The sequence below is a fragment of the Diorhabda carinulata genome, chromosome X (genome assembly GCF_026250575.1).
Source record: "Diorhabda carinulata isolate Delta chromosome X, icDioCari1.1, whole genome shotgun sequence".
Lineage (NCBI taxonomy): Eukaryota > Metazoa > Arthropoda > Insecta > Coleoptera > Chrysomelidae > Diorhabda > Diorhabda carinulata.
In genome coordinates this window covers 21,594,238-21,619,007 of record NC_079472.1, presented here as the reverse complement: position 1 = coordinate 21,619,007, position 24,770 = coordinate 21,594,238, and the positions used below count along the sequence as shown (strand labels likewise).

General features: G+C 31.9%; 5 protein-coding genes across 7 annotated transcripts in view; 4 read left to right on the top strand and 1 right to left on the bottom strand.

Moving 5' to 3' along the window:
- The first annotated feature begins 159 nt into the window (after nucleotides 1–159).
- LOC130901077 (ankyrin repeat domain-containing protein 39) lies at nucleotides 160–4,297 on the top strand. Of its 2 annotated transcripts, XM_057812164.1 has the most exons (3): nucleotides 167–235; nucleotides 2,857–3,196; nucleotides 4,025–4,297. In XM_057812164.1, the coding sequence occupies exons 2-3, from the start codon at nucleotides 2,884–2,886 to the stop codon at nucleotides 4,216–4,218; spliced, it is 507 nt and encodes a 168-aa protein (XP_057668147.1). In that variant the 5' UTR covers nucleotides 167–235; nucleotides 2,857–2,883; the 3' UTR covers nucleotides 4,219–4,297. The 2 variants fall into 2 exon arrangements, with proteins under 2 accessions (XP_057668146.1, XP_057668147.1); XM_057812163.1 differs by having other exon boundaries at nucleotides 160–3,196.
- Nucleotides 429–782, top strand: LOC130901078 (uncharacterized). The gene has a single exon (XM_057812165.1). The coding sequence runs from the start codon at nucleotides 429–431 to the stop codon at nucleotides 780–782; it is 354 nt and encodes a 117-aa protein (XP_057668148.1).
- Nucleotides 794–1,075, top strand: LOC130901079 (uncharacterized). The gene has a single exon (XM_057812167.1). The coding sequence runs from the start codon at nucleotides 794–796 to the stop codon at nucleotides 1,073–1,075; it is 282 nt and encodes a 93-aa protein (XP_057668150.1).
- Nucleotides 4,298–4,997: 700 nt separating the features above from the next.
- On the bottom strand, nucleotides 4,998–12,950 carry LOC130900799 (putative ankyrin repeat protein RF_0381). Its single transcript, XM_057811676.1, has 8 exons — nucleotides 12,746–12,950; nucleotides 12,381–12,695; nucleotides 12,120–12,321; nucleotides 10,351–10,544; nucleotides 10,111–10,286; nucleotides 7,383–7,573; nucleotides 6,335–6,656; nucleotides 4,998–5,341 (listed from the first exon to the last, which is right to left on the bottom strand). Exons 1-8 carry the CDS (start codon nucleotides 12,828–12,830, stop codon nucleotides 5,105–5,107), a joined length of 1,722 nt encoding a protein of 573 aa, XP_057667659.1. The 5' UTR covers nucleotides 12,831–12,950; the 3' UTR covers nucleotides 4,998–5,104.
- A 187-nt stretch (nucleotides 12,951–13,137) lies between these two features.
- The window catches only part of LOC130900966 (probable multidrug resistance-associated protein lethal(2)03659), a 36,929-nt gene continuing 25,296 nt past the window's right edge, over nucleotides 13,138–24,770 (top strand). For both annotated transcript variants that reach the window (XM_057811997.1, XM_057811996.1), the window contains exons 1-6: nucleotides 13,138–13,608; nucleotides 16,022–16,093; nucleotides 18,707–18,914; nucleotides 18,973–19,195; nucleotides 20,885–21,041; nucleotides 23,279–23,492. In XM_057811997.1, the coding sequence (XP_057667980.1) occupies nucleotides 13,196–13,608; nucleotides 16,022–16,093; nucleotides 18,707–18,914; nucleotides 18,973–19,195; nucleotides 20,885–21,041; nucleotides 23,279–23,492 (1,287 nt within the window). In that variant the 5' untranslated portion in view covers nucleotides 13,138–13,195. The remainder of the gene's footprint in view (nucleotides 13,609–16,021; nucleotides 16,094–18,706; nucleotides 18,915–18,972; nucleotides 19,196–20,884; nucleotides 21,042–23,278; nucleotides 23,493–24,770) is intronic.

Sequence of the window (24,770 nt, the reverse complement as noted above, 5' to 3'; positions counted from 1 at the left end):
CTACATCAACCAAATTTGAAACTAATTGGATTTCATGCATTTGAGGTAAACTGTTCGAATATATATCTTGGGTATTCTCTAAAAACTACATTTTTATATATTAAATATTATCCAATTAATTTTATGAAAAACCCGCCACTGGTTTTTCTTCTATTTTTTATTATTAAAAAAAATCCGAAATATTGTCGCATTTTGATGTAACACCATGTAACTAAATTTAAATTATACAGAACAGGTAGGTAGAAAAAAAAGTTAAAACCCTAGACATAAACCATCGAACCCACCCAGATGCGTGGGAGGTTAATATATATCGACCTTGTTTACAAACGCTGTAATATTTCCATAATTTTGATAATTAGAAAATAAGTGATAAAAACTTGAAGTAGTCATAAATCCATCGAGATAAAATAAATAGGAGTGGATTTCAAATGCCGTACATTATAGTACGGGGTAACCTAGCGGCTTACGGTCAAAGATTTCCATGGCGAGTTTTAGTTTCTGGCTTGAAAACTGACGATATAGAACAGTTGAAACGATTCGCATCGGGTGGATATTGTGATGACACGACTATAGTGTACATGGTACATCCCTGTGTTATGTTAACAGCGTTAGAAGTTTTAGGTTACAGAGTAGTCGCTTCATCATCTACCAGTGTAAAACAAGATTATAATGAATATATGTGGACTATGAGAAAAGATTTTTCTGAACCAGAGCCCATAAGTAACGAAAAGTTGACTGATTATAAAATAGAACATAAATTGTCTGCCCCAGAAGAAGTATAAACATACAAAACATGGATATACCTACAAGTGTACTATTGGCTACTACCACTTATGCCTATGTGGTAGTTAAAGGATCTATATACGCTTCGGACAGTGCTGTTTTTGGTCTAAATGAAATTGAGACAAAGGCTTTGGTAAAAAAGTTTTCAAATTCACAAAAAGATGTTATAAATGGAGTTTTATTGAAAGCTCCTCCTTTAGACATTGTGAATGCCTTGGGGCAATTGGGATACAGAGTTGTTGCAACTACTGGTGAAGCTGAAGTTGTGTGGACATTACAAAGAGAGGTTTAGCTCTAGTTAATACTAGATCAAGTCAATATCAATATTTATCAGTTTTATTATTTTGTCACATATTTTGTTTATACTCGAATGTAATTTAATTTGAAAAAAATTATGATCACCTTTTAAATATACCTACAACAGTTTGTTATCAATTTGCAAAACAATTGTAATTTCTGATTTATTATAAAACATGTGATTGATGTTAAATGATACATATTAAATGCAATAATGTTAAGATTCTCAATACGCTTGGAGTAGTTTTTAGTGCTAATAAATACTGGTTAATCTATGTACCATAAATAACGGAATGCTGATATCTTTTGAGTCATATACCATTTTCTATTTATACAAAATATTCAAATTATTTTATATATTTTGGAACTCTATAGAAAAAATTATATTTTTAACACATATTTTCTTATGCTCTATAAATACCTCTAAATTTTTATTAAGGTAATTGTAATTTATACATGGTATCCAGAAACTCTCCTGCAACATGTAAGTTATAGGTTCTAGATATAGTTTTATGATCATTGAACTTATTTTATTTTTATTCAAATTGACTACTAAAGAAATTAGTGCACTTTGAGGATTAAGCTGTTGAGTTTTTTAACCTACCTGCCATTTCATGCTAATATGAAAAATCATTTATTATATACCATTAATAACAAAATATTGGTATTTAATATAAAAAGATTAATGAAAGGTTTGTGTTAGGTCGATCAACCAATTCTTCCACACTAACCACCTTGAATTATTCATACAAAATTAATATTAAAACATATAAATATAAAATTCAGTTATTTTATTTATTCGCTGTCATTCATATATTGTATAAACTTGCAGTGATAATTGTGTTCTATGAAATCATATTGTTTGTTGTCTTCAACATTGGGTTAATTTTTTGGTGTACAAATTTTTTTACAAACTATAGAAAATTAGAAAATAACTCGTTTTAAAAATATTAATTTGCTGTAAGGATTGATTAAATTTTGAAATAATTTTGGCATCAGTATTTTAAGCAGTACTTAGTAGTTAAGTATTAATTAAACTTCAAGAAAACAGTAAAGTAGCAAATTCAAAGAAAAGCATATTTTACAAAACATTTTATTTTCATGAAAGTAGTGAAAAAATTAATACACAAAACATTTTTGCTAAATAATTTACCAGTGTAAGTTCATACAATGTATCAAGTTTGAAGTTTGTAGGTTTTGTTTTTTTTTCAGCTTGAAAAACATTTCTCTAGTGTTGAAGGGTACTAGCTGCCTTATAAGGAACTTCTGTTTAAAAGTAAATTAATTAAATTAACATCACATCTAGTATCTATAGTTTGTGTTTGGAAGTAGAGTTACTGATGTTTGCTACTAAATATATTGATCACATTTTTTGATACAATTTTTGAATTTGATTGATGGGTGTTAAATTCTGTTTATTTTAATGTTACTAGGGAAAAGACGAGTTAATTAAATTTTACTAACAAATTTAATAACAATTATTGAACTACTATGTTTTTTTTGGAATTTAAATTAATAGTTAAATGTACCAAATACTGAAAATTGGTTTTCTTTTCTTTGTTTAAACATCTTATTCAATCTAAAATCATATTATTGTTGTATTTTCATGAAAAATGAAAAGTGTATTTTAGTAATTTTCAATGTATAAAATCAAAATTTGAATACCAAAACAAAAATCAAAAAAATTTATCAATATGTCTAATTAACCAGCACTTACTAAGATAATTATATAATACTTTACGTAGTTTTATCTATTTATGCTATTATCCATATCAGACTTTCTGTATATGAAGATAATCCAATATGGAATCCCAAAACGAATGTGATCACAATTGCACATGTTCCACCTACACAGTGGCCACCCAATCTTTGGATGAAATGGATTTCGAAAGAGGTATCTGGTATGCTGCACAGTACGGAGATTTGGAAAGAGTAAAGAAATTGGTAAAAGATAAGCATTGTGTTAACATGAAGGATTCAGCTGGTTATACTGCTTTGCATTATGCAGCTAGAAATGGACATTTCGCAGTTTGTAAATTCTTATTAGAGAATGGAGCACAAGTAGATGCTATTACTAAGGGGCATTCTACAGCTTTGTGCAGAGCTGCGTTAACTGGTACGTAATATTTTTCAATGTTTAAATTTTAGGTGATCTAAATATTTTCATACAATGGATTGTAACAACTAAATCTTTTGTCTTTATTAGATATCATCATTACCAATTAATATTTGTAAAGTTATTTTTATTCATATTTTGTGTTAGCCTTTTAAAAATTTGTCAGAGATCCACATTATTTGCTTAATATACATTTCTTTTGATTTTGTGAAATCTAACTATTATTAGAATATAAGTTCCGTACACTGCAGATTCGACAAGTCAAAAAAATTATGTCTCTGAAGACAGTAACATTGTAATTGCAGTGTAGAGTTTTTTAATTTTTAAATTCCACTTTACTAATATTGTATATTTGATTTTTATTATTTTTAGTATCGAGTTGAAAATTCTGCACTAGATTTCCAAACCAATTGGAATTGCTAAAATTTCTTTGAATTTCTTTCAAAATTATTATTACTCATATCAAGTCAAATATTGTTCTTCTTCTCTCTGAATGTGTCTGTATAAAACATAAAATTTTTTAGTTGCTGATTTCAAATTTAGTTAAAAAATTAGTGCAGTTTGGCTTTATTTTGCAAAATAATCTAATTATGGTATATTTAACTGGATGTCTTACCATTATTTATTCAAGAAATATTTCTTTTGAATATATTGGGTGGTCAAACAAAGATTTTGATGCCAAATATGATGTATATACTTTGATTTTACATTCGATGCAGGTTTCCAAACGAAATAATAAATTAAACTTTGCTTGGTTTTTGTCTGGCCATATTGTATGTCAAGGAAACCAATTTTTATTGTTCCAGTATTTTAGTCATTATGTTTTAGGTAAAGAAGATATTGTGGATTTATTGTTATCAAATAATGCCAATCCTTTGATCAAAGATTCGGATGGTAAAACTGCACTTCATCGTGCAGCTGAAAACAAACATTATGGTATTTGCAAAAAACTTCTGAGTGTGGCTCCAATTTTAAACGAAATGAAAGATAATAGAGGCAATGTACCAGATATTGGGGACTAATGAAAAATACTATGCTATTTCACTTTTTTAGGTTAGATTTCTAATAATGCATTGGATTAAATTGATTTAAAGTTTATAATTTTTTTTTACTACAACCTGACTCAAATGATTAAAAAACTCAATTATCTACAGTTTTTGAGGGGCTAATCCCACATTTACCAAATGGAGAATGCTATTGAGTGGTGAATCAAGCCAAAGCAACAAACAACTAGGCAGCCTTAGAACCAATAGCATCAGGAAAACCAAAATTGAAAGTGATATTTACCTGTCAGGGTATCTGGACACTATGAAATGGAAATGACCAGATAGACTTGCAAAATGTGAGACCAGGGTATGAAATTGTTGATGGTGCTATTGCTATCAAAGCTAAACATCAGGAGATTTGCTCAAACAGAAATGATATCTAGAGCGATTTGGCCAATTATCTATGAAAAGCAAACAAAGAAGATAAGATTCACGAAATAATCCTTGGAAATCATTGAACTGATAACTGGACATGTACTGTTAGGAGTCACAACTATTGTAAAGAATCTAAAGTTGAAGAGACCATCGAGCATCTACTCTGCTGGTGTCCTGTTTTGACAGAACAACGATGCTATAAAGCGACACAGTAGATTGTCTCGAAGAAATAGCAGAATTATACATAGAATATATAAAAAATCCAATCCGAGATCCACGACCAATTCAGGTCAAGGTTGCTAAACCTAATTTAGCCCCTCATGTGAAATAATGAGATCACAGTAAAATTCACTTTTCATTGGTAAAATAAAACAATTATATTTTTACTTTTGATATAGTCTATTTAATAAATAAAGATAAAAAAAGAAATATTTAATTAGACATCTAATGACTAGATAAAATCGTACATTTAAAGAGATCACTTTTATTACAATATTTCTAGCGCTAGGTACCTTTGTAGAACCGTAGGTAGGGGCAGTGCTAATATACGAGACATCAAACCTTTGGACCCTATTTGTTTTCTTATAGCTATCCGGCAAATTTCTCGTAAATTTAAGGGATTCATTTTTATATTAACTAAAAAATCACAGGCTGAATCGGGAGATTTGGTCCGCAGCGCTCGAGGATCCCAGGTCATATCGGAAAGCTTGAATCCTCCATACACCTATAATCATAGTGATCATTATGACAAGTAAATTCACTAGATGGAGTAAACTATTTTGGAAAATTATTCCAACACATTTTTGAAATTTACACAAAGAAGTTCAGTCTAGATTATTAAAAAGTATTTGGATCTAAGCAAAAATAAGCTACACCCAATCACCGGCTTCCTAACACGGCATTATCGCATTAGAAATATTTAACCTCCTTGAAGTCAGCAAATATATTTGAGTTCATTAAAAGTTTAGAACTGGAACAGGGGCTTTAGATGTTGAAAACAGATTTTCTAGAGGGGACACAATAAATCTTAAGGTTGCAGTTTAATATAACCCCTAATCAGGCCTATCTATCTAAAGAAAAGATTATGTGTTAAGGTTAAAAAGCTTTTGTAATTTAGATGTGCGATACTTGTCTGTATTTTTACTAAAAGTTGAAAAACTTAACCTCAAATATATAAAACAATATAAAAAATAATTGATGGAAAGATTATGGAGTTAAAGTAAGGTGCTCAACGCTGGCTTAGTTAGGTCAAATGGTACAATTTTGACTGGAGCGTCATCTTAAATCGATTCAGCGTCAAAAGTAAACATTGTTTAGCAACTTTAATCAGGTATTATAGTGAAAAAACTTTATAGTTAAGTGAAGAATATAGTTAAACAACTATTTAATAAATCATCTATTGACAAGTTTGTATTTTTTCGAGTTTCGAATCTTGGCGCTTTACTAATTTAAGATGGCGCTCCAGTAGAAATTATACCACGTGACCTTATTTGACGCTCTAAGCTAGCGTCGAACACCAACATGAAATTGCAACTATCTTCTGTTGAGAAACATTGTTCAGATTAGATCATTTTAAATAGTTTTGGTTTAATTATTTAAAAAGTTGGATAAATAATCTCATCAGATCAATTATTCTTATAAATTTCTCTAAAAAAGTAATAAAACGGTTGCTTAAACAAATGAGATATATTTAGATGTTGAATAAATGAATACTAACCAACAATTTGACCAACTCCAAATCCCCGTGCCTTTTTGCTAGACTCAAATTATCAACATAAGCTCGTTCGTCTCTAATATTTACGTCTGCTCCGTGTTGAACCAAGGCTATAGCAGCACTCCTATTCTCCAGAATTATCGAATAAAAAAGAACGTTACCTTGGTAACTAGAAGCGTTCATATCCGCTCCATACTTTACCAATAAATCCACAAGTTGATAAATGCTTTTTGTTTCTCTGACGTCTTGCACACATACATGCAGCGCAGTTTTCCCATCGATGTGATTGGCCGCATTTACATCAGCACCGTGTGAAAGTAAGTATCTTAAAAAATATATAAGCAGGTAATTATGTCATCTTCACTCTATGAAACTATATAGGAAAATATTATGCTGTAGTAAATAACTACAATTTGATCAGATTTTTATTATATTCGAAAAGGGTTAGGTTTCATTTTATGGTTAAAAAAGTCAAATAGGCTGTAACAAAAAGACTACACTAATTATATATTTCGATTTGGAGAAGTTGTTATTAAAAAATTTTATTCACAACAAAACATTACTAATGAAAATGTTAGAAAGAAGTTATTTGATTGAATCATCATTCATAGCAACATAATAATTTTCCACTGACTGCGCCAATCATATATTTCGATTCGGAAAAGTCGTTTTTAAAAACTTTATTCATAACAAAATGTTACAAAGGAAAATCTTTGAATGAAGTTATTTGATTGAATCATAATTCATAGCAACATTATAATTATCCTACTGGCTACGCCTATTATATATTTCGATTTGGATAAATTGTTCTTAAAAAATTTCATTCTAAGATTGTTATTTGTAATGTTTTGTTGTGAATAAAGTTTTTTAAAAATAACTTTTCCCAATCGAAATATTTAATTTGCCACTAAATTATATCACAAAATCATTTTATAGCTTCCTAAAAAACCCTATTTATAAAAGTTATTCTTTATTGAAACCACCATACCGTCTTTTATTTTTGTAGACATACTTTAAATTTAATAGAGACTCAACCAAATGTATTTCTTACTTGGCAATAGCAAAATTCTTTCTTGAACAAGCCAGCATAAGAGGAGTTTGTCCTTGATCGTCTCTAGAATTAACCATAGCGCCTGATTCAACCAACATTTTTATAATATCTAGATTGTTGTTTGAAACTGCCACATGTACCAAATGATGAGAGTGAATAACCCGAGCTCCATTTTCTAAGAGGATCTTCACCTAAAAAAAAGCAACCAAAAAAATTTATGATTGGATAAAATAAAAGCAAAGATTGTAAGATTGTGTGATATTTCATCATCGTGCATAAATTATGTAAGAAATAACAGAAAAAAATAATATATCAAAAATAGCAAGTACAGAGTTATGAAATATTTTTTAACAGCCCCTTTTTATTTGCAATTTGTAGAATTTACAATAAGCAATTAGTTCGAAGCAATATATAAGTTATCTTGTAGGAAAATTGCCCATTGGTGATTTCATTCCACTTGAAAAAAAATAGTTTGATTGAGTGATAACTACACAACACATCACTATGGCACTAAAAAATGTCAAGCAGATCACACAAAAGGTGCCTTTGTTAGGTGGAAGGTCTCATTAGAGGTTGAGCCAATGTGTTGGAATGGATTTCAACGCTGTGAAAATATTTCTGGAAAAAGTTAGATATTTCTTTTTTAACTGACTTGATTTAAAGATCACAATCAATAACGTCCATACTATGGAGCATAACAATAATTCTTATATAATCTTCGACCTATTAATATTGGCGTAGTCACGGGGGGGGGGTTCCGGGTTACAACCCCCCCTCTTGAGCCGGAGAAAGAGGCCCCAAAATCGAGTAAGAAAGTAAATAAATAAGTCAATAATATCGATTACAGGACGTAGAATTCAAAATAGTAGGAGTTATTGTTAGAAAAAACCATAAATTGAATGTTTACTATAAATCATGAGTTTTTCCCGTATTCACGTGATCCACTCTTCTATATAGTTTGACCAGCCACACAACCTTTAACAACGCTTTAAGTAAAAAGTGACAGTGGTTAAAAACACTTCTTCCTTATAGTTCACTGACTTCTCCTAAGCGTTTCCGTTTACTGCATTGTATTTGTCATAGATTTTTTTGCTGTTTGTTAATCTGTGAGCGTTCTATTATAATATGAAACGCAATTATAAAAGTGGCGCAGAAAAAAAAAGAGAAAAAAAAACGGAGGGATGAAAAATCAACTACGTGTTCTAAGTTAATGTCAGCATGGCTGCACAAACCAACGACAGATAGAAATGAAGGTAAGTACAATAGTACTTACTTGCATACCCTTTCCAAACTAGGAGTAAAATATGACGTACATGCGGGGGCAAGGTTACGACGGAGTCAGCGCTATGAGTGGGGATTTTAATGGCGTCCAAGCTGTCATCAGGGAATCATATCCCTTTGAACATGCACTGCAGTTCCCATGTACTGAATTTGGATGTCTCAAATGCATGTGATATCAAAAGCATCAGAAATTGTTTGGGTATCATCAATAGCGCTTACACCTTCCACGCATCACCCAAAAGATTAAACGTTCTTCAAGAATCAATCGAGTCAAAAGTAACCGAAAGTACCAAGACGAGGCTCAAAGCTGTTTGCCCCACAAGATGGGTTGAGCGTTATGACTGTGTCTCTGTTTTTATGGAGTTGTATGATGCAGTAATTGACAGTATTTTTAAAATCTCCCAATGGCCTGATCTTGAAGCTGCCTTTAAAGCTAATCTACTGCTATGCTCAATTCAGAGCTCAGAGTTCATTGTATCAGTTCATGTTGTAAAAAAATATTTAGTATCAGTGCACCCTTGCGCCGATTTTTGCAGTCAGAACATTTGGACTTGGCAAACACAATGGGATACGCTTCTGCAGTTGAAGAGAGAGTATTGCGTATCTCACGTCTAGCAGGTCTACCAACTTTAATGTGCAATGTGGAAACCAAAAACCCTGAAGTTTATTACTGAATAGCTGTATTCATACCATTCTTGGATGAATTCATCAACTAACAACTGAAATCTCATTTCATTGAACACAAAGGCATTTTGAAATATTTTCAATACCTATTGCCAACAAAAGATAAATTGACATTATCTGAAGATAACGAGAAGGAAGTGAAACAACTTGTTGCCAAGTATGCCACAGATATCGATTGCAGTGAGGAGATGCATTAGGTGAAATTTCGGTATGGTATATGTACGTCAATCAACAGGAAAAATATCTGAAATGTGCTGTTGAAGCGCTAAATATGTGTGACAAAACTATTCTACCAGCAGTCTACAATTTACTCAAAATATTTGCCACGCTGCTAGTAACGACTGCCACAAGTGAAAGGTCTTTTTCGACGTTAAGAAGACTGAAATCCTACCTCAGATCCTTTTTTATTGACTCTGAGAGTAGGAAGAGCCCCAAAATATCTGGCAACCTCCCCCCCATTTCAAAATCCTGGAGCTACTGCCTATTAACCAATACGATTTGTTGAGTTTTAGTTACAATTACTTTCTCTTAGTTAGTACATGTGTGCTCCAGGTTAGTTGTTGGTCCAGATGAATTTCAAGATGTTTTGCTGTAGAAGATGGGTGTTTAATATAACAGTTAGAAAATATGAAGTAATTAGTTTTGTTTTACAAAAAAGGGATTTAATACAATGAAAGTAAGTTAAAAAGATTAATATAACTAAAGTGTATTATAAAAATAGTTATTTGCTACGAAATAAGATATAAATAGGAAAAAAATGTACCACTGCAGAATTATTTGCCCAAATACCCAACCGTAACGCTGTTACACCACCTGATTCTTCATGGTTAACCCTTGCTCCTTTCCTAACAAGAAACCTGACAGTTTCTTCACAACCTTGACGGACAGCGCACGTTAAAATGGAATGTTCCTCTACATCTACAGCATTAACATCAGCTCCTTAAAAAAATCAAAAAAATATCTTTATCAATAACATTTATTAATATATTGATTTAAAATATACCTGCTTCTACCAAAATCCTCATTAATGCTAAATAAGGTCCTCTAGTAGCTACATGTAGAGCATTTTGTCTGTGCCTTCCACCAACAGCATTTACATTAGCTCCTTTATTCAGAAGCCACTTTGTCATTTCTATATCTCCATTTGCAGCTGCCATATGTAAGGGACTAAAGCAGCAAGCATCACATTGGTTTACACTTACAGAAGAGAAAAATATGTTAATTTTTAATAGTCACAACTAGGGTTGTTGCAAATATCAATATTAACAGATGGTTCTCAATATAACATCCTCAACAATTGTTAAAGGGGATGCTAGTGCAAACAAGATAAATTTGCTTGTTCCCTCACTTGAGTAGTTATTTGTTGTGATTTGAATGCATGATTAAATAAAGTGATAAATTTTGTTAAATTAGATGAGATAAGGCTTAAAGCACATAAATCTATCTCACTAACACTTTGTCCTATATTTATGACCATGACTTCATGGCTTATAACAACATATAAGAAACATATAAGAGATTGTGTCCTATGAAAGGAATTGTCCCCCTTTCTTTGCACAAATATACACACATATAAGAGTAACTTTTTGTTTGCTCCCATACAACTCATGTTAGTAATTTATTAGTATCTAATATAAATCAACATCCACTCATATGATATAAATTTGATTAGCAACAACCCCATATTATAACGATTTTCAATCAATATAGAAAGTAATCAAATTTGGCTCTTTATCTAAAGTTAGTATATAATTGTGAGTAATTTAATAACAAATTATTAAAATGAAAAGAGAAAATAAATGCAGTATACACAATGTGTTACTTCACCAAACTAAAATGAGAGTAATTTGTAAAAAGAAAATTAAAGTAAAAAGCAGAAAGATTAGACAGATATATATTGGAAAGAAAAACTTGAAAATCTTATATTAAGATTTTAGAAATATTTGAAATAAGTTGTATGATAATCAAATCTAATTAAAAAAAAAAATAGAAATACTGTATGTCCTAATTATTTTAACCACATTTTAATGGCATGGAACCATGGTTGAGCAAATGGAAAATCAAGATAATGAAACAAAATCCTCTCAAGTGACTTTCATTCTAAGAAAAGACCAGTGCCTTCCTGTTTATTTGAATAATGTACAAGTACCACAAGCTTCAAAGACAAAATACTTAGGGATGCACCTAAACACAATGCTCACACAGAAAGACCATATTATCAAATACATAAACAAATCGACCTGAATGTAAAAGGGTTATATAGGTTAATTGGTGCTCATGCTTCACTACTATCAAGCCTATCTGGATGTATGGTATCTAGCAGAGGTTGTGCAAGTATAGCCATCAACAGAGAAGCCAGTCCAAAATATTTCTCATGATATCTGATGCACCATAGTATGTGTCAAGCATTAACCTACATAAAGACTTAAGCAACAGTTTTGTCAAAGATGTCATAAAAGAACAAAGCACAAAACATCATGAACAACTGGCTAACCATGAAAACATATTACTCCATCTACTTATAGATCCACAAGAAGGTAGAAGGTTAAAAAGAGATTGGCTAGCAGACCTATAAAATGGGTAAAGAGGAATTGTTACTAGAGAAGAATTCATCACATCATAGTGGAGCTTATATAATCTGAAGCCATCCCTTTAGCTTAAATAACTGTATATGTTTTGATTGCTAATAAAGTGAAGAAAAAATAAAGAAAGATCCTTCTAAAAATTAATAAATGAGTCTTTAATTTTTGATGTAATGTGTAAAAAAAATACCTTATATCCTTGCCAGCTGTGGTCATAAGATATTCAACCATATCAATATTTCCTGTATTAACAGCATAATGTAGAACACTTTGTCCGTGTCTATCTAAACGTGAAATGTCACGTTCTGGTGAATCTAGCAGTATAGATGTGCGAGTTAGTATGTTGGCGTACCATTTGTACATATTTAAACTGTCTTCTATGCCATTATCATCTAATAAATTGACATTTGTTCATTAAAGGTTTATTCGAGTTATGAATACTATATATTACCGGGTGAAAAATCAGTTTCATTAACTTCCATATCCCATTCTAAAGCTTCCATTCCATCTGGAGTAGGCCCATCTCCAAATTCATTTTCTTCTACATCTTTACATACCACAAAATAACCAATATTCTTATAACGTTTTTGATCGTTACTATCTAAATGAAGGTAATGTGGCTTACTGAAATTCTCGTTTCTAATATCTAAATTGTTCGAAGGAGTGTGATGTTCTAATAAAGCTTTTAAAAGGGGCAAGTTTCCAGTTTGTGCTGCAACCCCTAAGGGTGTCATACCGTTAGAACATATTTTGTTAATGCTGGCACCTTCAAATAAGATCATTATTGGAACTGTAATGTGTATAATAAATATTTACCTTTAAGTAAATAGCAGTTTATTAAAGTTAGGTCATGTTTATATACTGCTTGGATGAGAAGCTCATTCGAGGTATCCATTGCCATATTTTATTCACGTATTTAGAAAATGGGAAAACATTTTTATTTCTTAGAAACAACAATTATTTATTTCTAGTTTATTGACACTGTTTTTATTAAAAACCATTTTTGACAGTAACTGATAGTGACATCTATCGAAATCCTAACAAATTGTTTCTAAAGGAAACTGCATGATCCGTAAAGAAGTTTATTGTATTGCCAGTGGCGTATCACTTATATTATTTTAAGTACGTAAAATAGTATTAATCATTAAAATATTTACCTTGCTAATCGATATATTTGTCACTTTGACAATTGAACGATTATTTATATTATTTAAAAAAAAGTATTCAAAATAGTTTTTTGGTAATTATTGATTGCATAATGGAGATATGATTTCTATTATATACAGCTATTTAAAGTTAGCAGTAAAAACACTAAAACGTACTTTTGACTTCACCGATCAAAAATCGTCAGAAATGTACTCAGATGAGGAACAAAAAGAAAGACCTCCTTGTCCGCGCGAGAATGCAAATCCTCTATCAGCAGTAACATTTTTTTACTCTCTAAAAGTGTTCCATAAAGGTAGAAAAACTGAATTGACCGAAGATGATTTGAGTAAACCGTTACCAGAGCACAAATCTTCTTATTTGGGTGAGAAAATTTCTAGAATTTGGAGTGATGAATATGATTACGCCTTGGAACACAAAAAAAGACCTAGAATGGGTAGAGTCATTGTTCGAACATTTTTACCAGAATTTTTTATATATGGAGTAATTATATTTTGCATGGAAATACCAATTAGGTGAGTTTTTAAACTAAAAATTCCAATTTTATAGAGATAAGAATTTGAAGCAGCAAAACTCAAATCATAAATCATATGTCCACGGAGAGTTTCTGATATCTGATAAATTTCGATCCGATATATAAATCCAATAAATATTTTTTATTATATACATAAGTTTTTCGTCTGTTTATCAGAATTTATAGGTGTAAATATCCATCCATATACTGGTCAGTACAATTAACACTGTACTGTTTATTAAGTCTGAAATATACTGACCATTATGCTTACGTTGACTTGTTATTTTTATGCTTGTAGAGTTGGCAATTATTTAATTTCTTGATACTATAATAAGAGTTACTACTTCCAACTTTTCTCGGCACTATATATAACATAGAGGCACTCATTATGACCGTTGTTACTTATCTCCACTGACCAGCATACTTATACTGATGTATAGTTGAGAATATAGCTTTAGAATGATAATTAATTACTTCTTTTTATGATTCTCATGTCCAAGCTTCTGTGTATGCAATGTATCAACTTTTCTGTATAAATTTCTTTAATTTCTTATTTCTTGGATCTTTTGATATATTAATGCTTCTAAATGTTCTTGATTTTAGGTCTCTTCTGTTTTAAAATTAGTTTTTTTTAATAATTTTTGAAAGAATCGACTTTATCAAAATATAGCTTTCCTGTATATTGGTACGTAAAGTCTATCATATTCCTCATTCACTCTTGATTGTATTGAATTGTAAGTTTCACTTCTTACTATAACTTCATACAGAGTCTTTTCCTAATTTTGAAATGTCGACATAGCTTGCTTTCCCTCTCCCTTTTGTATTTATACACCTTCATTTTTAAATGGCCTTTAAAATGAGACTAAAAAATGAAATCGGCGTCACTGATATGCAACTAATGAAGAGTCTAAATTTGTGGTTACATATTGTGGTCATCATTTTCCTGATATGTTGTAGAGTTAGATATTTCTTATACGATTCTTTCATCAGAAATTTCATAACAAATATTTATCTCTTTATACATTCCGCGGCACCAGATTTCCAAATATTTCGGACTTATTTGTATTTCAACAACAATTGCCGAAGTTACACTGATTTTTGAATCGCTACTAGGAGTGGCGACTATCTGTTAATAAGTCTATTAGTCTTTTGATTATACTTTTTAGAGTAGGTGGAAGAAACTTTGCAGTGATGCATTTATCTTCGGTTATCCGTTCTTCTTCAGGTGGATATCCGGGAGCATCAGAAGCAATAATGCTATTTGAGAAAAATAATAATTTCCCCACCATTTTCTAGCTTCGAGTATGGAGCATTCATTAAACTACTTTTTGTAACAGTTTTTTATCATCCACGAACTTTTTTATCCATAATATTGTACAAGAAAATCAAGGTTTCCGAATGGAAAAAAGTTCTCATTTGTCTACATTGTACCTGCATAATGTGACGTTTTGTAGAAATCTTAATTTAAAAGCTATTTGTAGGTGACAAAACATTTTTTCTCTTCTAATAGTCATCAAACTTATGTTATGACGACTTTTTTTTATTATTTCATTAGCATTCAAAGCCGACATGTGTCCCGAATTGAGCTGAAGAAATCACATGTATAAAGTTCTTTCCACTTGTGGATATTCAGATTTCTGTAGGGTCAGCAGTTAACACGAAATTTAATCTACCTATGCGTATTCACTAGGTAAATTAATGAAAAATTAATTGCGATCTAAAATATCATATTTTTATTCAATTGTCAGTGTTTCATGTTTTTGCTTTTGGGCTTGTGACGACATTACTAAGTAGCTGAACAAAACAGAGACCTGCATTTGGTCATTGTCCAATTCAAGATGGTAGCCCCCAAGCCAGAGTCATTTTACCAAAATATTTCTTTATACTGACATATTTACGACTTTATAATGACTTTTCGGAAACTATGATCATAATCTGAATGTTCGGGTGCTCATTCCGATCCCGTTCACTGTTGTTCTGAATCTAATTGTGTTAATCGGGCTGTAGTGATCTGATCGTTTTAACCTTGGTAGATCAATAAAACAAAGTAATAAAAATCTTGTAGATCATGTTTAAATTTGTAATATCAAAATTGTGAGCTGGGATCTTCAATCAACTGATAGGTGCTCTATTCGTCTCAGACTTATAGCTTCCGAAAATCTCTATAGTTTTTTACTAGACATTTAACCGGACGATTTAATGACACGTTATCCTGACGTATTGTATTAAGCACCCCATCCGTATACATTAAACGCAATTCTGTTGTTTCTAAATTAAACTGTTTGCCGGTATCAATACTATATATTATGAATTTCCAAATAGTTTAACAGTTTAAAGAATACTTCTTAATGATCTAACCATTCGTCAAATTTCCAAGACATAAATAGTATATTTACAAAGTATCTTTTTTCCAGACTTTTTCAACCAATATTTGTAGGCTTGTTTATAAAATATTTCAACGAAGCTAACAGAAATTCCACAGAGGAGTAAGTATAATGTTTTTCAATAGTTCTTAATCATTTTTTATGTCTATTAGTACTAACAAACAAATTTCTCTGTATAATAGAGTAATTAAACTGTGTCGTGAGAACATCTCAATTAAAAATAACCTCAAAATACCTTTTGATTGAAAATAGTCTATCGCGGATCAAATTTTGTGTCGATTCCGAATCAGTTGGTAACTGATTTATAATCTCTATAATGCTCATGCTTGATTACGAACTTATTCAGAACGTTGATTAATCGATTAAAGTTCATTTGTAGTGTGCATCCATATTGTTGCTCAAAAATCCCCTTACGAACTTACGAATGAGTACCAAGCGCTAAGTTCTTGCGAGGTAAGCTTTTAATATCGCCCAGCAACTTTCATAGGTATTCAAATCCTTCACCCTCTTTATTAATAGTCTTCAGGAAGCCGAAATTTAATGTGAAACTGAGGCAAAAGGACGTTTTTTGAGTCTATAAGAGACACATACTTAATATTTTGAGATTCCTATTGAAATTTCCGTTCAAATTTAATGCCGCAATTTTCGAATCATCACATATCTGCCACTTGTATCGGTTGCAATTTATTATATCTGAAGGGTGGCACATATTCTCGTATCACTGAATGGGCAATTGGTTTAGATAGTGTCAAATTTCTATTTTCATAGGTTTTAAACTATATGTCGATGAGTATGTGCACAAACACCATTCACATGGAGAATGCTTGACATCGATATCAGTTCAGGTACTTAACGAATTTTCCATATTATAATAATATGTTCTACTCTTTAAGACAGGAAACATGAATTTCTAACAGCTTCAAATCACGTACTAAATCATTTAACTCTTTTTGAACAATCAAATGTGGCTCGTCAGAACTGGAACTAAGACTGAATATGGGGTCAGTACACTATTCCTAGGAGCTTCCGGAAGAACTTTTATTACTTCTATTGTTTCACAGAACATTATCTTGTCGATGTAAATACCCTGTCGCTTCATCGTGAGAAACAGGTCACAGATAGCAAATTTAGATATTAGATTTTACTTTTTAGAATAATCTTTAGAATAATCTTTCTTATTTTAATACTTTTGGAACTGCCAAAGGCATACTTCTTATCTTCTCTTCTATCTACTGAATCAATGACTCCTTACATCTGATTCAGCACTAAATCGATTGATTCACTTTTAATACTTGAATGTAAACTAAATAACAGAATAAATAAACTATTGTATGAAATATTTTTTCGTATAAAAACAAACCAATGTAATACGATAACCTCTCACTTATCTTATAATAATAATTGTGTAGGCCAGTTTTATTTGGTAATTGTTTGTTGTGACAAGCCTGTTAAAGCAAAGTTAAACAAACCTATTTAATTATTGGTAGCGATGTTTGACACCTTAAATCTCAGTATCTTGAAAGCATGGAAAACACAACTGCGAAAAATACCAACTAAAATTATCGAAAAAGAATTCCTTTTGGAATTTATCTTCATACATCGCGACATGTCGATGCTTTGGACAGTAAAAACAAAAGGCTACATGGATAAGGACAAAAGCATCAATACAAAGAACAAATAACGAAATTATTGATAGTCGCGCTGGATCATCGGTATGAAGTACAAATTTGACCGTGTACAGGACCCTTAAAAATTCAAAACTAAGTTAACTGCGAACGATAATTTCTAAAGAACGAATGCGATCTGTCTCTAAACTGATTCAGTATTAGACCCCCGAACAAAGGTCTTTGCAATGATGTAACGCATGCTTTTAGACGTTCAGGGTCACGTGGCTATAACAGTCTTATCATATTAGCGGTTTGCGATCGGATGCCGGACGGAGCGGCCGCACAACGAATGCGTCGCGAACACGCCGCGAGGACGTCGCAGAAATGCAACGTTTTCGTTGTGTGTTTGTAGGGCACAATACACTCTTCAAGAAGATTGATAATAGGTGATAGGTACCAGGATTTAGAAAATTACTATTGAGAAAAAAAATCATTATAAATTGTATCCTCAGCGTTACTGTTCTCGTCATAAACCCTTGGTGAAGGATTAATAGGCTGCAAGAAATCATTCCTGAGTGGCTCTTGACTTGTAAAATAATCTAGATAGTTTGGAGCATAGCTGTAAGACAAATGCTTGTGCTTTTTCAAAACTCCCATGATCTCCATTTTGGCATCCATTTTATACTCTCGATGAATTGATTTTAAATCTTCGACCAGAGAAAACGCCAATTTGTATTTTGGTTCACTTTCACCACTTTTATTGTCTTGATTCATACTCTCGTCCATCCTTCGCATTAACTTTGTAATTATTTCATCCTCTTCCTATGCCTTTTTTTTAAATTACGATCACTAAATTCTCTGCTTTTCTTGTCCCATATTACGTAACGGATTTTGAATTTCACTTATAAATAACTCTTTATCAATATCCGAATCTCCAAATGATGTCAGGATGATACGAGTTCATTCTGCTGTTCGCAGCGATATCGATGCGCGTCCGCAACAAGTTGCGCGTTCGTTCCGCTTTGAAGACGCTCGCAATCCGCTAATATGATTTAATTCGTTTATTTATAACAGATTTAGTAATTTTAAAAATTCGTTATCTTTATAGCTACAGAGAACCAATGTTCTTCAATAGAGTTATGAATTTTTGGGCGCCAAATCAAGGAAGGATATCGAAAGAAGAAGCGTATTTCTTTGCAACTGGGATAACCGTCGTCAATTGTATAGTTGTGATGGTAACTCACCCATTCATGTTGGCAGTATTACACGTAGGAATGAAAGTTCGCGTCGCGTGCTGTTCTCTTATATATAGAAAGGTGCGTTCCGTATTTTTTCAACGTACAATCCTTAAGATAGTAATTTAGAACATTTTAGGTATTGAGGTTAAAATTTACATCATTAGGAGGACGTACCGTAGGAAACGTTGTTAACCTAATGTCTAACGATGTAAATAGGTTCGATCTAGCCGCTATGTTTGTCCATTATATCTGGATATCTCCTTTACAATTGTGTTGCATTATATATTTTATGTATAGAGAAGTGCAATGGTCAGCATTAGTAGGAGTTATTGCTATAATAATAGTTATGCCGCTTCAATGTAAGTTTTCAAAAGCCAAAATTGAAATATTTAATTACTGTAAAATCTTTTTCCTTTGCTATTCACTACGCGATTTATCAAATTATAAACTTCTTCCAAATATACTCCCAGATCTAAATCTTATAGTTTTTATCTTTGGAATTATTGAAATAAGAGGCTTTTGGTTTGAATACACCTTAAGTTCATTCATAAATTAACACCTACATATGAAACATGAACTTATCGCCTATTCTAAAGTAGTTAGTAGTCATTCGGCCTAATTCTCCTGGTGTATATTATCAAAGTATGAGCTGAGGTTACAGAGAAATATACTAAATCTCGGGCAATGGCTCTGGTCACATCGAAGTCTTCTGATAGGGTCCGATCTACTAAATACAATGTTTACACCACTACCACATTGTAAGACGCGCGTTTCGATAACCAAGTTATCGACTTCAGATACTGAAGGCAAAGAGTTAACCTCTGAAGACTATAACTTGGTTATCGAAACGCGCGTCTGACAGTGTAATCATGAGTGTTGGTGTAGTGGTAGTCTAAACTGTGTATTCAGTATGAATATCATTAACGGTTCCAGAAATCATCATGTTCACCTACTTATTGACTGGTTTAGTAATTTTCTCAAATAATAATAATGCCTACCCGATCTATGGCTTCGACGATGCATTCTGTCGTCGCCGTTTAAATCAGCTTGTATGGACCTAAAAAATCATAAGGAAGGCCAATTAGTATGCTTGTAATTGAGGTTGGGAGTGATATACTCTGGCATAGCCACGTGGCCGAAATAATTAAAGCAGCTTCACAAAAACTTGTAGCCCTCTTCAAGATTGAATCCACAACAGCTTATAATCCTCTGAAAGGCCTGGATTCGTCTATCCTTGGAGTATTTCTCGCACATCTGGAGCTCCCAATTATATCCTAAGGATGGTCTATCCACGCATTGCAGAAAAGAGCAATTCAACTTATAGGTAATGTAGAGTTGACCAGAAACGTGCACGGTTTAGAGCATAAAAGAAAGGTCGTTGAATTGATTCTGTTTTACCTATACTACTACTACTACTACGGTAGATGCTCATCCAAACTGTCGAGATTCCATACCACCTAGAGTTATATTTGTCAAATTTACTCGACAGGTCGACGTTGCTCATGAACAACATGCAGAACATGACCAGAACGTCAGGTACCAAGGCAAGTCTTCCTAACCTACAGAAGCTCAATATCTCTCAAGATCAATATCTACAAGCACCTCAACACTATAGCCATCACTCGAGCTACTTGAATGTGGTAGGGTTTACCCTTCTGTTTTTGCTTTTTACATGAAAAAGTACTCAAAATTTGAGTTTTCTACGCTGATATCTCTGCTATTTTTGCTCGTAAAAAAGATTGTAACTAGGAAATAAAAAATATACAGGTACAGATATGTAAATGTGATTAAGTTGAGCGAGGTTAGCTAGGGCAAAATTAGCCCTTAAAAACCGTATATTTGGGTGTAAGAATGCACATTTTGGATTTAAGATTAGATAAAGCTGCTTTTGCTGTTTCGTAAATGATTTAAAGTAGAATCTGAATATTTTAAACATGATACAATACAAATAAAAAGTTCTATATTCGTTTGTTTTATCGTTCTCATTTTTTATATCATCTTCAACCACATATTGTATTGTACTTGATATTATTAACGAATGATTTTAGTACTTTTTGGCGTAAGATCAGCAACACTAAGAAAATATGCTGGCGCAAGAACCGATGAAAGAGTTAGACAAATGAACGAGATTATACAATCTATCCAAGTTATTAAAATGTATGCTTGGGAAAACGCATTTGCGGAATTAATAAAACATCTGAGGAAGTAAGAATATCATATTTAATGTATATTATATTCCCTGTTTTCTCTATATTCTGATTTATTTCTCTTAGTTATCGTTTTCTTTTTCCTTTTCTTTACGCCCACACAAGAAAATGTTGTCTATTAAAGTTTAGTCTAGTTTAGTAATAATCGTTTGTTAAAGATAAACAATGTAATTGGTGTTTCCTTTGTATTTTCGAGATATTCTTTTGAAAAAAGCAATATGAGAACTTACCATTTAAGGTTACGTTACACGATACCACAACGTGGCAAATGTTAGTTTAGCTTCTTCAGGAAAGGAAATATCCGTAGGATTCGATAAAAAAATAGGAAAAGCTGAGGTCATCGTCGATTTGAATATAATGTAAATATTCACCGAATTCTTTTCTTCTGATATTAATGAACAGAAAGTCTGAAGCGAAAAACTGTACACAAAAAACGTTGTGTACAACTAGTCTATTGAGAATCCCGATGAATTTCAAGGCAAAGGACGAAGTGTATTTCTGCAATTTTGTACAAACCGCTATCTTCTGAAGTTCTGAACAACTTCTGATCTTTATTTCGAATCCATTTTCTGAAAATATATTTTTTAGAAGACGCCATCTGAAAGTTGTTCGTTCTGTATTCATTTACATACCGAAAGTTGCATTTTGAGTGTTTCATGTAGTGAAAGTGGAAGTTCTGTACTGCAAAACACTTTCGGGACGCTGTGAAGTAGACAACTTTAACTTCCTTAAATGTGACCATAGCCTCTTCAAGGTTGACATTTGACAGTTTCGTTTCGATGATTTTGCATAACTTTAAATTTTTAATTTTCTGAAACTATTTGTTTTATCCGAAATTTTGTCTAAATTAATGAAGAAAGCAATGCTGCTGTTCTTAATTCGTTGCCGGATAAATCTCGTGCAAAGTACGTAAAACAGTACGAGATCTTTATGAAGTGGTGTCAGCAGAAAAAAGCGAAAAACCCAAGGGAAAACGTAGTACTCGCCTATTTAAAAGAAAATTCTAAAATCTGGAAAAGTTTTGCTTTATGGTCTACATTCTCGATTATTAAAAGTACTCTCGTAATAAAACAATATGTTCACATCAACAAATATCCAAAACTCATCAAATAAAAAGAAGAAGAAACAAAACAAAGGGTACACTGCAAAAAAATCGAAAACTTTAACCAGAGAAAATATAATAGAATTCTTGTTACATTCTTATACGTCGTCTAAAAAATGTTGTGTACGCCGCGGCTGAAACACTAGTTTGTTGGACACGTTTGTTGCTCGCCTCGCTTCGCTCGTCTCGCAATTTTCAGACTCGTCCAACAAAGTAGCACTTTCAGTCCTTGGCATACAAATAACTATTATTGGCATATTATTGAAGGATTTGTTTGTTGGGGCTAAAAGAGAGAGCGGAGAGTGATGTCGCTTTCTCAAATTAAATTCAAATGAATAATTTTTTTTATTTTCAATCAATAATGTAGTCACTTTCGTTATAACATTTTGGCATCTAGTGAGCAAATTTTCAATGTCGGACCATTAAAAATAATTTGATTTTTGAGATTATTGAGCATTTTGAACATCACCTAAATTTTATAACGATGGGTATAAACAGAATTCCGAGGATGCGATATCGGGCAACTATGGGTGCCCTTAACAATGTCTAATATCGTTGGTTTTCTTGATCGATGAGAGTCAGTAAACTTGGAGAATTATCTTTGGTATTTACAAACGTCTAGCATTGCAAATGTGGCAATTTTACCTCAAATTTGAGTATAATACTCAATTATTAAGATCCCAATAAGTCACAACAACACAACGTACGACTTCAAAGTACAAGACAAAGGATAATCAAATATATTACTATCCGATCCACACACTACGAGGGTTCTCACTTCTCAAGTTTAAAAAAATGTTGAGCTCGCAATTTATTTTTGATCCGCGGGAATGAGAAATCATTGGGTGCCAAACAAGGACTATATGGCGGTTGACCCATCAATTCGATGTTTTGACTGTTCAAAAACGTTTTTGTTTGAATTGATGTATAAGAGTTTGAATTGTCGTGATAGAGACTGATTGATCTTCTGGGATTGGTTTTCCACTTCTGGCCAATAAATTCGTATTTGATCACAAATTTGTTTATTTTGGTTATAAAATTTGAAAATAAGCAAAAAAAGCAGGAAAACAGTTAAAATGTTAAAAGTAGATAGTTAAGGTTTAATAGCGATGGAATTTATTTTCTAATTGTAGGAAAGAATTAAAAATTCTAATACAGACATCGTACATTCGAGGGCTAATAATGTCTTTCATAATGTTCACAACCAGATCTGCTATATTCTTAACAGTAATGTCTTTTATATTTTTGGGCAACAATATAACAGCAGATAAAACGTTTATGATTATTTCCTATTACCAGATATTGAGGCAAACCATGACAGTGTATTTTCCTCAAGGAGTTGCAATGGTAAGTAAAAAATAAATATTGATAAGAACTTTTTCAATATTGCACAATGAAAAACTATACACAGACACGACAACTTGATCCAAAAAGCAATGGGTAAACGGGGGGCGACGTTACTAGAAATAAAGTAGATCAGAACACTCTGAGATAACGATGTGAAGTGTTCTATTTTCATATATTCTTAAGATTCTCCAAATTTTTTAATTGTATAATTTTTATTAATTATTCTAATTTCGTTAACAATCGCCATTTCAACTATTAGAAAAACATGTTTTTTGATTTGTTACAAACAGGTATAAAGTGATAAACAAAATGTTTGAAATAAACATCTTAAAACATAAATAGCTAGAGAGATGTTAAAATGAAAGAATTCCTAATGAGCAAGGTACAGTTATGCGCGCAGTGCATTATATCTAGATACAAACAAATAATAACATTCTTTTAAAAGCGATCAAATACCAAAAAAAAATTTATAGAGCTCACAAAACTACACTAAGAAACATTAATTTTTTTTCAATTCTGACTCTACTCCAATGATAATCATAATACTATTGTCGTGGTTAGAGCTTTCTTAGTTTGCGAGACATTACCATTTTGAAGATATCGGCAACGTGGCCTGTAGTAGTGATTTTTTTTTGTTAGCACTACTTTGTTTTCGTTTTTTGTTTCGTTTATTGATATGCCAAGTTCAAGTGAACATCGTGATTTTTTGCACAATAAAATTACGCTGAAACTGTTTCAATGTTGAATGTGAACAGCTTATAAAGATGACTTGTTGGAAGAATCTCAAATGTACGAGTAGTTACTACGGTTAAAAAATTTGATATGTCTATTGATGACCAATCTTACTGTGGATGCTCATCAACTATCCGAATCGACATGAAGTCTTGAGAAAATGGTCAAAAACGACTCGATTTGTGGTAGGTAGGAGACTGATCATTTTACCTGCTTACAAAGCCATCTCTGTGTAATAATTTTGCCTAAAAATTGCACTCCTCATACATCTTAATCGCCTTGTTCTTATTTACATACATGAAAAGGGACATGAAAGGATATTGATTCCACAACATTGAAGAGATTAGATTCTGTAGATTAGTAGTAGAAATCTTTCGTACAGTGATGCATCGGTGGGACAAAACTATTATTTATAATTGAGAGTAATCTGACGGGGGATAACTTTATTTTATAGGTAAATGTTATTTTCATTAATAATTCTGGTTATATTTGAGCTCTTCTTCATATTTTGTGTAGGAAAAACTTTTGTGTGTGAAATATCTTTTA